Source organism: Macaca mulatta, chromosome 11 (assembly GCF_049350105.2).
Source record: "Macaca mulatta isolate MMU2019108-1 chromosome 11, T2T-MMU8v2.0, whole genome shotgun sequence".
NCBI classification, from domain to species: Eukaryota; Metazoa; Chordata; class Mammalia; order Primates; family Cercopithecidae; genus Macaca; species Macaca mulatta.
The window spans coordinates 120,672,501-120,686,731 of record NC_133416.1 but is presented as its reverse complement, the minus strand read 5'-3'; the positions used below and the strand labels follow the sequence as shown (position 1 = coordinate 120,686,731).

Here is a 14,231-nt window from a genome sequence, read left to right as displayed (position 1 = left end):
TGGATGAATTATGGATGAATGGATTATGGATGGATGAATGGATGGATTGATACACCGATGGATAGACAGACAGACAGTCTAATGATAGAGGAATTGATGGATGGATGGGTAGATGTCTTATGAATGAATGGATGGATGGATTATGGATGAATGGATTAGGGATGGATGAATGGATGGATTGATACACTGATGGATGGACAGACAGTCTAATAACGGGTAGATGAATGGATGGATGGATAGAGAGATAAAAGATGGATAGTTGGAGGGATAGGTGATCAGGTTGATGGATGGAGAGTGAGATAAGTGATCACATATCCTAGATATGTGATCTTGGGCAAGTTATGTAAACTTTCCGAGCCTCAGTTTCCACATGTGTAAAATGGGGATGGTGATAATAGTTTTACTTCCTAGTACCTTTGTGAATGTTAAAGAAGACAATGAATAGAAAGTTCTTAGCAGAGTTTCTGGTATATAACAAGCACTGGATGAAGACTGGTGTTATTTTCCTCTCCTGCCTAGGCCTGAGAAGTGATAGAACGTCTCCCTCTCCTTCCTGACCTGGTCAACCTGGGCTGGTCCGCTAGGTAAAGGAAGCCCATTTAAGATCTCAGAGTGGTTGAATTCTTTAGAGACTGAGGTTTTCAAGTCTTGGCTTTGTTGCCTAAGATGGGACTTGGAGTCACTTTATTACAGAAGTGGCAACAGGACTGTAGTGTGTCTCCTGTGAGCTCATTGACATGGAAAGATAGGATCCATAGCAGTCACAAACTCAACTCAGAAAGTGTTTATTGGCTGGAGTTGTCCGAGAGTCAAAAGGAGCAGTCCTGGAGGGCTTCCTTCAGGAGGCAGCCAGCACAGTTGCACAGGGCAGCTTCCACTGCCATCCACCAGCACTGAGCCCTCCTCATCAAGCCACAGGAGTGTCCATGGGCCTCTCAGCGGTCTTTGGGGCCAGGCTGGGACCCCTCACACCTGGCCCAGGTGGGTTTTCAGAACCTGCAGCTCTCGGCTGTTGATGTTGTTACCTCCACACACAATGACCACAACTGAAGTCAGGGAAGGCGGCAGGCAGCCCTTGGCCTGGAGCCTCCCCAGGAGGCCTGAGTAGATGGCTGCTAAGGCTGCCCCACAGGCAGGCTCCACCAGCATACGCTCATCATCTGCCGGGATCAGGGGAATGGAGAGAAGAGGGAAAGGGAAGAAGAACCACTTGGTGCTCAGCAGGCCCTGGGCACTGCAGATCCTTGCAGCCATCTCTCCAGCCAGTCAGCCATTCATCTGCTCTGCTGGCAATCCATCACTTGTCTCACGCTCTCCCCATCCATCAGCCTGGCCTCCTATCCCTCCACCCATCCACCTTTTATCTCTCTATCCATCCATCCATTCCTCTATCCATCATTAGACTATCTATCTGTCCATCCATCAGTGTACATATCCATCAACATATCCATCCATCCACCCATTTACAGCCATCCATCCATTCCCCTATCCATCATTTGACTGTATGTCCATCCATCAACACGTTCATTAATCAATGTGTCCATCCATCCATTCATTTCTATACCATTCATCAATCCATCACTTCATTATCCATCCGTCCATCCATCCACTGTCCATCTATCCATTATCCACCTTTCCATTCACTCATACATTCATCCCTTCAATCAACAAGCATCTATTGAGTGCCTACTACCTGCCATGCCCTATGCCAGGAAGGTCCTAGGGACACATCAGTGACTAAGACACACCAGCCCTCATGGGGCTCACAATCTGTGATGTAGAGAGATAAGAACCAGGAGGTTATGAATACAGGGAGTGGTACATTGGAGGTCCCCAACCCAGGCAGGGTGGGGTGGGTGATCAGGGGAGGCTTCTTGGAGGAGGTGCCGTGATGGCTGATAGCTCTCAGTCACATCAAACCAATAGGGAGCAGGGCCAGCCAGAGAGAGGAGCAGCATGTACAAAAGTCTGGGGGCTAGAATCAGCAGGACACACTCCTTCTTTACCCTCACCCCCTTCCATCTACTCGACGTGTACTTAGTGCACAGTAACTGCACACCTAGCCAGTGCCTGGTGCTGAGGATACAGATAAGAGAGAATACACTCTTGCTAGAGGATGCAGGGACTTCGTGGGTCTCTGAGCCCAGGTGGAGGACAGGGCTCACTCACCCAGAAACTGCTGCACAGCGCTCACAGCCTCGGCGTCCTCCACCACTTCAGAGTGGATCTCGCACACACGCATGCACTCCAGGGCCCGAGCGGCCACCGTCTTGGCACCCAGGCTCTTGGCCACGCTGCAGGATAGAGCAGGGTGGGGCAGGGAGACCAGGGGCTCAGGGAAGAGCTGGTGAATCAGGTTTCTCCCCAGCCCCAGCCACCCCCTCCTATCCTGCAATGGGCTGATTGGAGCTCAGCATTATAAGTCACAGAGGAGGTGCTCAAAAATCATGCGTCCCTGCTGGGCACAGTGGCTCACGTCTGTAATTCCAGCACTTTGGGAGGCCGAGGCGGGCAGATCACCTGAGGTCGGGAGTTCAAGACCAGCCTGACCAACATGGAGAAACCCTGTCTCTACTAAAAATACAAAAAACTAGCTGGGGTGGTGACGCATGCCTGTAATCCCAGCTACTCAGGAGGCTGAGGCAGGAGAATCACTTGAACCCGGGAGGCGTAGGTTGCAGTGAGCTGAGATCGTGCCATTGCACTCCAGCCTGGGCAACAAGAGCGAAACTCCACCTCAAAAAAAAAAAAAAAAAAAAAAAATCATGTGTCCATTGAATGAGTAACACTGAATGTGCATCAGTGCCTCTGACTCTGCAGCCATGATCGAGCCATTCCTTCCAGAGACCCCAGAAAGCCAAGCATAGAAAGGGATTCTTTTCTATGTTATTCATTAATATCACATCTATACTATAAATACATTTTTTTCTTTTAAATTTTATTTTTAGTAGTGGCAGGGTCTCTGGCTATATTGCCCAGGTTGGTCTTGAATTCCTGAGCTCAAGTGATCCTTTTGCCTTGGCCTCCCAAAGTGCTGGGATTACAGGCATGAGCCACTGTGCCCCACCTAAATCGATACATTTTTTTTTTTTGAGACAGGGTCTTGCTCTGTGGCCCAGGCTGGAGTGCAGTGGTGCCATCTTGGCTCACTGCAACCTTTGCCTTCTGGGTTCAAGTGATTCTCCTGCCTCAAGCTTCTGAGTAGCTAGGATTAAGGTGCACACCACCATGTCTGGCTAATTTTTTATTTTTAGTAGAGATTGGGTTTCACTATGTTGGCCAGGCTTGTCTCGAACTCCTGACCTCAGGTGATCCATCCACCTGAGCCTCCCAAAGTGCTGAGATTACAGACTGAGCCACTGCAGCCGGCCAAGTGAGTTAAAATATTTAAAGTGCTTAGAACAAGGCTGATGCTTAGTGAATTTGACGGAAGTGTTAGTTGCAGTTACTATTATTGCTACTGTGGTTATTTAAGAGCACAGACTTGTGGGAGAGATGGTGATGAATAAGCAAACACAAGAACCAGTCAATAAATGCACGTTGTGGTAAGTTAGTATGAAGGAGAACATCAGAAGGGGCATCTCCCCAAGGGGAGTGTTGTGGAGAGGGTCTGAGATGTGAGAGACAAGGATAAACCAGCCCATAGAAGAGTAGGATGGTGGCTGGGGGTGGTGGCTCACGCCTGTAATCCCAACACTTTGGGACGCCCAGGTGGGAGGTTCGCCTGAGGCCAGGAGCTCAAGAAGAGTGGGACAGGGGGAACAGTGTGCTATGAAGAGGAAACAGCCTGTCCAAAGGCTCAGAGGTGGGAAAAACATTACCCACTCAAGGGACTGGAGGACAGGCCGGTGGCTGGGGTGGAGTGGGGAGGGGTCCGCATTTTAGCCTGAGAGCTTGGGAGAGGCATCGATGGGTTTACGTGGAGGAAGAAAAGGGTTCTGTGGATTAGCAATGGAGGAAGGACACACTTTCCGCTGGGGGCAGAGCAAAGGACTCAAAGGTAACAAAGGTATCAACGATTTCCTTCCTAGGCATAGACCCAAGAGAAACGAAAACATACATCCACAAAAACTTGTAAATGGATGTTCCTAACAGCACTATTCACAATAATGAATAGCCAAAAAGTGGAAAGGATCCAAATGTTTGGATAAACAAAGTGTGATCTATTCATACAGTAAAATAATATTTGGCCATAAAAAGGAATGAAACACGGACACACGCTACAATGTGGATGAACCTTGAAAATATGATGCTAAGTGAAAGAAGTCAGACACAAAAGACCACGTAGTATATGATTCCATTCAAGTGAAACATCCAGGGTAGGCTCCGGCGCGGTGGCTCACACCTGTAATCCCAACACTTTGGGAGGCCGAGGCAGACAGATCTCCTGAAGTCAGGAGTTCAAGACCATCCTTACCAACACAGCAAAACCCCATCTCTACTAAAAGAGATGCCCAGCCAGTGTAAGAGGATTTCCTCAGGGTAAGCAGGGCTGGCATTCCAGGTGGCAGGGGCAGGACAAGCAACAGCTCAGACATAAGACAGTACAAAGGATTTCCAGGTAGGCCGGGCGCAGTGGCTCATGCCTGTAATCCGAGCCCTTTGGACCCGGGAGGCAGAGGCTGCAGTGAGCCGAGATCACGCCACTGCACTCTAGCCTGGGCAACACAGCCAGACTGTCAAGAAAGAAAGAAGGAAGGAAGGAAGGAAGGAAGGAAGGAAGGAAGGAAGGAAGGAAGGAAGGAAGGAAGGAGGGAAGGAGGGAAGGAGGGAAGGAGGGAAGGAGGGAAGGAGGGAAGGAGGGAAGGAGGGAAGGAGGGAAGGAGGGAAGGAGGGAAGGAGGGAAGGAGGGAGGGAGGGAGGGAGGGAGGGAGGGAGGGAGGGAGGGAAGGAAGGAAGGAAAGAAAGAAAGAAAGAAAGGGAGAAAGAGAAAGAAAGGAAATGTACATAATAGGCAAATCCGTGGAGACAGAAAGTAAAATAGTAATTGCCTAGGGCTGGGGTGGGGGAATAAGGGACATGGTGGGTGATGGCCAAAGGGTATGAAGTTTCTTTTGAAGGTGATGAAAATGTTCTAAAATTGATCATGATGATGGTTGCATAACTCTGTGAATCTGCTAAAACCATTGACTAGTACACTTTATTATTTATTTATTTATTTTTGAGACAGGGTCTTACTCTGTCGCCCAGGCTGGAGTATAGTGGCGCGATCTCAGCCCACTGCAACCTCCACCTCCTGAGTTCAAGCAATTCTCCTGCCTCAGCCTCCTGAGTAGCTGGGACTACAGGCGCCTGCCACCATGCCTGGCTAGTTTTTGTGTTTTTTAGCAGAGATGGGGTTTTGCCATGTTGGCCAGGCTGGTCTCGAACTCCTGAATTCAAGTGATCCGCCCACCTCAGCTTCTCAAAGTGCTGGGATTACAAGTGTGAGCCGCTGCACCCAGCCAGAATCGTACACTTTAAATAAGTAAACTGAATGGCATATGAACTAGATCTCAATAAAAATGTTATCCTTCTTTTTTTTTAAAGGCAACAAGGGTGGCGCAGGGGTTGGGGAGAGCTGTTACACCCATTCAGGGAAACAAAAGCTGGGAGAGAACTGAATTCTAGAGATAGGATGGATGGAACTCAATGGGGCAAGGGGAGCCCATATGACACCCAGGTGCCCAGTCAGAGCACCTGGATGGATGTTGGTGTCATCTACAGAAATCACACTCCAGGAACTTCCCTTAGTGCTTCTGCTGTGCCAGTCTCTGGGATGGGTATCAGGGACTCAGAGCTAAATCAGCCAGTCCTTACCCTCTAGCTCCTCCACCCCAGCCAGTAGCCCAAACCAGGACACAGCAGAAGAGTGACACAGACACACATAGGGTGCCCTGAGGGTCTTCCAGATGGATACAGCTGCCCAAGCTGTCTAAGGATTTCCTCAGGGTGAACAGGGCTGGCATTCCAGGTGGCAGGGTCAGGACGAGCAATGGCTTAGAAGTAAGACGGTACAAAGGATTTCCAGGGAGGCCGGGCACAGTAGCTCAGGCCTGTAATCTCAGCCCTTTGAGAGGCTGAGGTGGGAGGATCACTTGAGCCCAGGAGTTCTAGACCAGCCTGGGCAACACAGCAATACCCTATCTCTACCAAAAAAAATGTTAAAAAAAAAAAGAAAGAATTTCCAGGCAAAGATAGCACAGCAGTGCTGGAAGGTGGATGCAGGCCAGGCCAGGAAAGAGTGGAGATGGTACCAGAAAGAAGAGAAGGAGACTCGTGTCCAGGTATCATCCCCTTGAGGTTTTTCCAATTGGCCACCTAGAACCTTGTACACAATAGATGCTTAAGGAACCTGACTTAAGACTGTCTTGATCTTACACACCTTGCTATAATATCCCATTACATCCTAAGTCCCAGTATCCAATGAGTGTTTAACAAAATCTGGGCAGAGACTGTATCCGTACTGGGTTGAATCATGCCTCCTTCCGAAATGCACAACCAGGCCGGGCGCAGTGGCTCACGCCTGTAATCCCAACACTTTGGGAGGCCAAGGCGGATACATCACGAGGTCAGGAATTCGAGACCAGCCTGACCAACATGGTCTACTAAAAATACAAAATTAGCTGGGCATGGTAGCGCATACCAATAATCCCAACTGCTTGGGAGGCTGAGACAGGAGAATCACTTGAACCCAGGAGGTAGAGGTTGCAGTGAGCTGAGATTGCCCCATTGCACTCTAGCCTGGGAAACAGAGTGAGACTCCATGTCAAAAAAAAAAAAAAAAATGCACAAAATGTGCATTACTTGGAAATAGAGTCTTTGCAGATGTAATTAGTTAAATTAAGGTGAAATCGTACTGGATTAGGGTGGGTCCTAAATTCAATGATCACGTTCTTCTTAAGATTTATTGGCTTTGGAGGGTATCGGGGAGGACAGGTTCTTGCTAAGTTTCCCAGGCTGGAGTGCAATGGCTATTCCCAGGGACGATCACAGCACACTACAGCCTCAAACTCCTGGGCTCAAGTGAACCTTCCGTCTCAGTCTCCCAAGTAGCTAGGACTACAGGTGTGCACCACCATGCCCAGGTAATGTTTGTATTTTTTTAGTAGAGACAAGGTTTCACTATATGTTGGCCAGGCTGGTCTCAAACTCCTGACCTCAAGTGATCCGCCTGCCTCGGCCTCCCAAAGTGCTGGGATTACAAGCATGAGCCATGGTGGCTAGCCTACATTTTCAAACTTATTTGCAACGCACATGGGTTGCTTTTGTAATGATAAGTCAATGAAAGCTTGTTTTATGAATTGATTAGGTTTAAATGAATCATATTCTTCATCTCCTTTTTCAGCACTGCCTTCTAACTCAGGTCCACTTTACTGTGGTTGGAGTCCCAGGACCAAGGACAGCCTTTTGGGTGCCCCCTGTCTCCGCTGGCTGGGACTGGAAAGCCCTAGGGCAGTGGTACCCCCACCCTCCAGCCCCTACAAATGTCCCCAGCCCTTACCCACCTGGTGATGTCTGGAAGTGTGACCAGCTTGCCGGCCATGACGGCCGCATTGAAGCAGTGTGCCCCATGGGTCTCCATGGCAATGATGGGTACATGCTGCCAGCCCACCTCCAGCAGGCCAGCCACCACCCCAGCCAGGAGCCCCCCGCCCCCGACTGCCAGCACCAGGGCACCTGGTGGGGTCCTCAGCACTGCCTTCAGCTCCTGCACTAGGCTGGCGTGGCCTTTCCTGGGGAGGGGGGGTGAGAGGGAGGAGCAGAGTAAGGGAGGACCCCAGCCCCAGTGGCTCCTGGGGTGGGGGGATTTACCAGGGGTGGGTTCCGTGCTCCCACATATACATAAACCCCTCCCCACCATCCCCATCCCATCTGCAGTAAGGGGAGAGGAAGTCCTGCAACAGTTACTTCGCTCAGCTTCATTCATTCTCTTTATTTTTATTTTTTTGGATAGAGTCTCGCTCTGTCACCCAGGCTGGAGTGCAGTGGCGTGATCTCAGCTCACTGCAACCTCTACTTCCCCGATTCAGGCGATTCTCCTGCCTCAGCCTCCTGAGTAGCCGGGACTACAGGCGCGCACCACCATGCCCAGATAATTTTTGTATTTTTAGTAGAGATAGGGTTTTGCCATGTTGGCCAGGCTGGCCTCAAACTCCTGACCTCAGGTGATCCACCCGTCTCGGCTCCCGAAGTGCTAGGATTACAGGCGTGAGCCACTGCACCTGGCCTTGTTCATTTTCTTTATTACGGATTTGTTTGCTCATCCCCTCCCATCTCCATCAACCTCCCAGGCCCTTTCTAGGACATTACCCCATTTAGCTCCCTCCCCAGCTTTGCAAAGAGGCAATGGCAATGTGTGGTTAAGAGCGGACAAGTATATCACTTGGCACCAGCCTGACTACAGCTCTGGCACTGCAGCCCTGAGTCTCTGCCACGTACTTAGCTGTGTGATCTTGGGCAAGTTGTTTGACCTCAACGTGCCTCAGTTTCCTCACCTATGAAATGGGGATAATAGCACCCACCTGTAGGGCTTTGGGGAGGGTAAACGGAACAGTGCAGGAGGAGCCATTAGCCTGGTGCCTAGTCCCAAAGCACATATTCAGTAAAGGAGACTTGGTACTATCACTTCCATTTTACACACATAGAAACTGAGGCACAGGATCTGGGGTGCTTTGCACAAAGTCCCACAATTCCCAAGGGGGCAGAAGTGGGATCCGAACCCATGTCTGCCCGGCTTTGAAGCCTCTTCTCCCCTCTGGGCCTCAGTTTCCCCTTCTGCCCAATGGGAGGACCCTAACTCAGTGAGGGTCTCCCAGCTCTGGACTCCTGGGGAGAGGGGCATCAGCCTTACCATATTAGGGGGTGGTCAAACGGGGAGACATTCACCCAGCCGTCCCTCTTGGCCAACTCTTGTGCCCTCAGATTGGCCTCGTCCCAGACCTACAGAGAAACCAAGGACCCTCAGAAGATCTGGGAGTGGGACTGCTATGGAGGCCGGAGCAGAGGCCCAGGCTCTCCTTGGTGGCCCCAGGATCCAGTAGTCTGGGGACACCCCTGCAGATGAGACCAGACCTGGTGCGGGCCCAGAGGCCTCCTGAGAACTGGACAAGTACTTCCAGGTGGACAAACAGATGCCATACGCTTTCCGCAATACCAAAGGGACCTGTCCTACTGGCACCCTATGAAAACCAGGCCAGGCCAGCCAGGGAGGCTAGGAGCGGGTCAGCTCCAAAGTCAGCCACATGTGCCCACTTCTAGCCAACCAGTAGGGGAGAAGCCCCCTAAAATCAAACCCCAGACAGCAACCTGGTCACCATAGAGTGTGTCCGTGAAAACCAGCAATGGCCCAGCTGATGGCCTGCTAGTTGAGTTCAAGCAGCCAGAGAGATGGCGCACAGGGCCAGCGCTGACCATGATGGATCCAAGCCAACCACAGCAGAGTGAGTTTTCTCTTCTCACTGGCTTGGCCTCTGTGGCGGAGATCCACGTCCCCTGCTCATTCACACACCATTGACAGGCTTTCTTCCCTTCCCTGACTCATTTCTACACTCCCTACCAATGCTTCCTGCAATCACCTCCCAAATAAACCACACGCACCCTAGTCCTCATCTCAGGGCCCGCTTTTGGGAGATCCCAAACTAAGACAGCATTTCAGAGGGACCCCATGCCCCCTGATCTCAGCAGGAACCAGATACAGAAACTAAATGATAGACAATGGCCTCCTCTCCCAAGGGAGGGGGGGAGGGTCACAAGGGGCAGAAATAGCCCCTGCTCATCCTCAGGGCCTCTGCAGTGCCCACTCTGTGCCCAGTTCTAGGCATGGGGACTCTTCAGCAGGACAGAAGCCAGGAAATGGTCTCTGACCGCGAGGAATTTCCCATCTGGCTGAAGAGAGGAGTCTCATTCCCCTGAGTTACTGAAACAAAAATACACTGTTGATGCGAATGCATATTAGTTCAGCTCCTGTAGGAAGCAGTTTGGAGATTTCTCAAATAACTAAAAATAGAATTACCATTTGATCCAGTAATCCCATTACTGAGTATCTACCCAAAGGAAAATAAACAATTTCACCAAAAAGATCTGCATTTGTATGTTCATCACAACAGTATTCACAACAGCAAAGACGTGGAATCAACCCAGGTGCCCATCAATGGTGGACTGGATACAGAAAATGTGGCGCATATACATCATGGAATACTATCCAGCCATAAAAGAGAAGATCACGTCCTTTGCAGCAACATGGATGCAGCTGGTGGCCATTATTCTAAGAGAATTAACTTAGGAACGGAAAAGCAAACACTGCATATTCTCACTTATAACTGGGAGTTAAACACTGGGTACACATGGGCACATAGACACTGGGGCCTCCAAAAGTGGGGAGACAGGGAGAGCGGCAGAGGTTAAAAAATACCTGTCAGCCGGGCACAGTGGCTCACGCCTGTAATCGCAGCACTTTGGGAGACCAAGGTGGGCAGATCATGAGGTCAGGAGATCAAGACCAGCCTGGCCAACATGGTGAAATCCCGTCTCTATGAAAAATTAGCCAGGCGTGGTGGTGTGCACCCAGCTACTCAGCTACTCAGGAGGCTGAGGCAGGGGAACACTTGAACCCGGGTGGCAGAGGTTGCAGTGAGCCGAGATGGTGCCACTGCACTCCAGCCTGGGTAACAGAGTGAGACTCCGTCTCAAAAAAAAAAAATAAAAAATAAAAAAAAATAAAAATTAAAAAATTAAAAAAAAAAAAAGAAAGAAAAAAAAAATTAGCTGGGGGTGTGGTGGTGGGTGCCTGGGATCCCAGCTACTTGGGAAGCCGAGGCAGGAGAATTGCTTGAACCTGGGAGGCGGAGGTTGCAATAAGCCAAGATGTGCCACTGTGCGACAGAGTAAGACTGTCTAAAAAAAAAAAAAAGATACCTGTCAGGTACTATGTTCACTACTTGGACGACAGAATCATTAGAAGCCCAAACCTCTGCATCATGAAATATACCCATGTAACAAACCTGCACATGTATCCCTGAATCTGAAATTAAAACTAAAGAAAAAAATAGATTCACGCCTGTGTAGTGCTTGACATCTCTCACCTGTAGAGCCCCAAGCAGCCTCCTCTCGGGGTCCTCTCCTGCGTTGCCCCAGAGCGGGCAGAGTGACAATCCAACCACGTCCCTCCCCTGCTCAAACTCCTTTCATGCTTCCCTAGTGCCCTCAGATGGAAACACATTAGCTTCACCTCCAAGCCACCCTGCCTGATGGAGCAACTCTTCTGTCTTCAGCCTCACCTTTCACCATCTCCCGCCCCATGCTGGGCTCAGCCTGAATGCGTGTGCTCATCCATGCCACGCCTTCACCCACGCCCTTTCCTCTGTTCACACTCAGATCATTCCCTCCCTTTTCTCCACTGTGCGGACTCAGATTTCTCCTTCAATACCCAACCCTGGGGAACCTCGTCAGGAGCTTTTCCTGGATCCTTTCACCAAATCTAAGGCATAGCCCATTGATTTGACCACTGCCCAATTCTCCACTCCCTCCCTCTATTAGAATCATACACCCACACCTTGCCATGTGGCTTGTTACTGTTTTTAGAGACATGTTCTTACTATGTCGCCCAGGCTGGCCTCAAATTCTTGGGCTCAAGTGATCCTCCCAACTCAGCCTCCTGAGTAGCTGAGACTACAGGTGCACAACACAGTGCCCAGATTTTTTATCTCTCTATTTATTTATTTATTTATTTTATTTTTGACATGTGGCTTTGCTGTTCTTCTCACTAGAGTGGTTGGAGCACATGTCCCCTCCCCACTGATGTTGGTCTCAGCTGTCTGGCCAACAGCATGTGGCAGAACTGACAGTGTAATAGTTCTCGGTTGAGGTCTTAAGAGGCATCACGTGTTTCTTCTCACCCCTCTTGTCACTGCCCTTGAGAAGAATGTGTGCCCGGTGGCCACTGGCTGGGGAAGACACAGGGGACATCTGCAGACCTTACTCCTTCCCCACATTCTGAAGCAGAACCACCCTAACCCTCCCACAGACCCAAAGCATGAGAAGCAATGTTCTCATAAGCTGCTGCTATTTGGGGGCTGTTTGTTATGCAGCATTACCAAGCAACAATAGCTGACTCAAACAACATGCCTTCTCTCTGACTTCCTTGGTGCCCTGTGCTTCCCGCGTGGCAACACTTTTCACACTTTGTTACCATCATCTGGTTACCTGTGTATCTCCTCATAATACTCTGAAATTTATGAGTGTAAAGACCATGTCTTATTATCTCTGTGTTTCTAGAATGTCTAACATAGCAGGCACTGAATATGTGCTCAATGAATATCGGATGGATGGATGGATGGATGGATGGATGGATGGATGGATGGATGGATGGAAAGAAGGGAGAGAGAAGGGAGAAAGGGTGATGTATGGAAGGATGGTTAGATGGATGAAGAAATGGAAGGAAGGAAGGAGAAAAAAGAAAGGAGGGAGGGAGGGAGGGAGAGAAGGAAGGAAGGAAGGAAGGAAGGAAGGAAGGAAGGAAGGAAGGAAGGAAGGAAGGAAGGAAGGGAGGGAGGGAGGGAGGGAGGGAGGGAGGGAGGGAGGGAGGGAGGGAGGGAGGGAGGGAGGGAGGGAAGGAAGGAGGGAAATAATGAAGGAAGGAAAGAAAAAGGGAGGGAGGGAAAGAAGGACAGAAGAAAGGGAAGAAACTATATACAGGAAGTATTTGGGACCAGCTTTAGGGTACCATAGTTTGGCTTTTAGTTTTAATTTCAGGATGTTTAAAAATCTGTTTTCCATTATTTGAATGATTTTTTTCCTTCTTCCCAGAAGAAAGATTTTGTATCTGTGTCTCTATTTCTTTGGGAACAAAGGGAACCAGTGATATCTTTCTCAGAGGATACCATTTCTATTGGGGTGGTCTCAGAATGAAAACTGATGCTGCCATCATCTTGATACTTCTTGTCTTATCTAACAGCAAAAATGTTAAAAGTGGATAATACCAGGTGCTGGTAAGGATGTAAGGAGACAGACAGTCTCCTGTCCATCGCCAGCTTCCCATTTTTCTTGGTTCACACATGGAGGGTATTCTCAGGGTGGGCAGAGGAAAGTTGGGAGGTCCCAGCCCTCCACACCCATCCCACCTCATTCCCCCCTCAGCTCAGCTATCCTGAGAGAGGACTGGGCCCCAGCCACAGCTCATCGAAAGGAAAAGGAGACAGGGGTGGGGTGGGGTGAAGGACAGCAGCCCACTCCAGATGGTTTTCCCCTTCCCGGGGCCCTTACCTTTCCAGTCAGCTGAACCTCGGCCCCCTCCCCCTGCAGTCTCTGCACCACCTGCAGGGAGGTGCTCTCGGGGAGCACGACGGTGGCAGGGATGCCCAGCTTCCTAGCAGCATAGGCAGCAGCGATGCCTGCGTTACCTCCTGTGCAGAAAGGAGGAAAGGGGCAGTGAGCAGAGCTGCATGGGCCTTTAACATGCCTTTCCCTCCCCCTCCATATCCCTTCAGAGTCACTCCTCCCCAACATTTATATGCCCCATTGACTCCTTCCTCCACTGGAGAGGGGGACACATGATCTAGGCTGAGCCAATCAGAACCTAATCCCCCAACCCATGATTGGTTCAAGGATGAAGACACCACCCAAGCAGGGCCAAAAAAGACCAATTCCAGGATTGAGGCGAGGCATCAAGAAGGGGTGCTCCCTTTTCCCTAGGGTTCGGAGGGTGGTAGGATGCAAGGCTGGAATTCCTGGTGGCCATCTTGCTACCATGAGGCCCACCTAAAAATAAAGCTAATATACAGGAGCGCAAAGCCCAGAGGAGAGACAGAGAGGAGAGCTCCTGGATCCCCCTGTGCCTGAAAGCCACTTATCCCAAGAATTTTCCATTCTTAGAGCCTGTAGCTTAAACCTAAATGAATTGGGTTTCTGGCACTTGCTACCACCGTGAGTCCTGAACTATGGGAGAAGGCTAGGAATGGGATGTACGCAGTAGTCATCTCATCAATGACCTTGATGAGGCTGTACCTTTAAGAGGAGACCAACCCTGGACATCTACTGCTGCTCCAGCCAGCTCCTCCTCCCCCAACCTTTGCCCTGAGGACCCCCATGAAACAAAAAAGGGTGGGGTCACCTGAGGAGCACACCAGGTGTCTGCATCCCTTCTTGGCCATCTGGGAAGAGAAGGAATGGGGTTAAGGGCTAACCCAAGCAGTTGTCATGAAGGCCTATGTAGAATGGGGTTAGAATCTCCCCATCCCACTCCCAATACGCCT

General features: G+C 50.1%; 1 protein-coding gene across 8 annotated transcripts in view; it reads right to left on the bottom strand.

Annotated features, from left to right (window-relative positions):
• Positions 1-769: 769 nt before the first annotated feature.
• Positions 770-14,231, bottom strand: part of SDSL (serine dehydratase like) — a 27,130-nt gene continuing 13,668 nt past the window's right edge. For 5 of the 8 annotated variants that reach the window (XM_077955303.1, XM_015152888.3, XM_077955302.1 and 2 more), the window contains 6 exons: positions 14,090-14,129; positions 13,243-13,382; positions 8,834-8,922; positions 7,488-7,715; positions 2,170-2,294; positions 770-1,160 (listed from right to left, as the gene is read on the bottom strand). In XM_077955303.1, the coding sequence (XP_077811429.1) occupies positions 967-1,160; positions 2,170-2,294; positions 7,488-7,715; positions 8,834-8,922; positions 13,243-13,382; positions 14,090-14,129 (816 nt within the window). In that variant the 3' untranslated portion in view covers positions 770-966. Of the gene's footprint in view, positions 1,161-1,693; positions 1,771-2,169; positions 2,295-7,487; positions 7,716-8,833; positions 8,923-13,242; positions 13,383-14,089; positions 14,130-14,231 lie in introns of all 8 variants that reach the window. The other 3 variants (XM_077955305.1, XM_028829943.2, XM_028829944.2) reach the window with 1 other exon arrangement.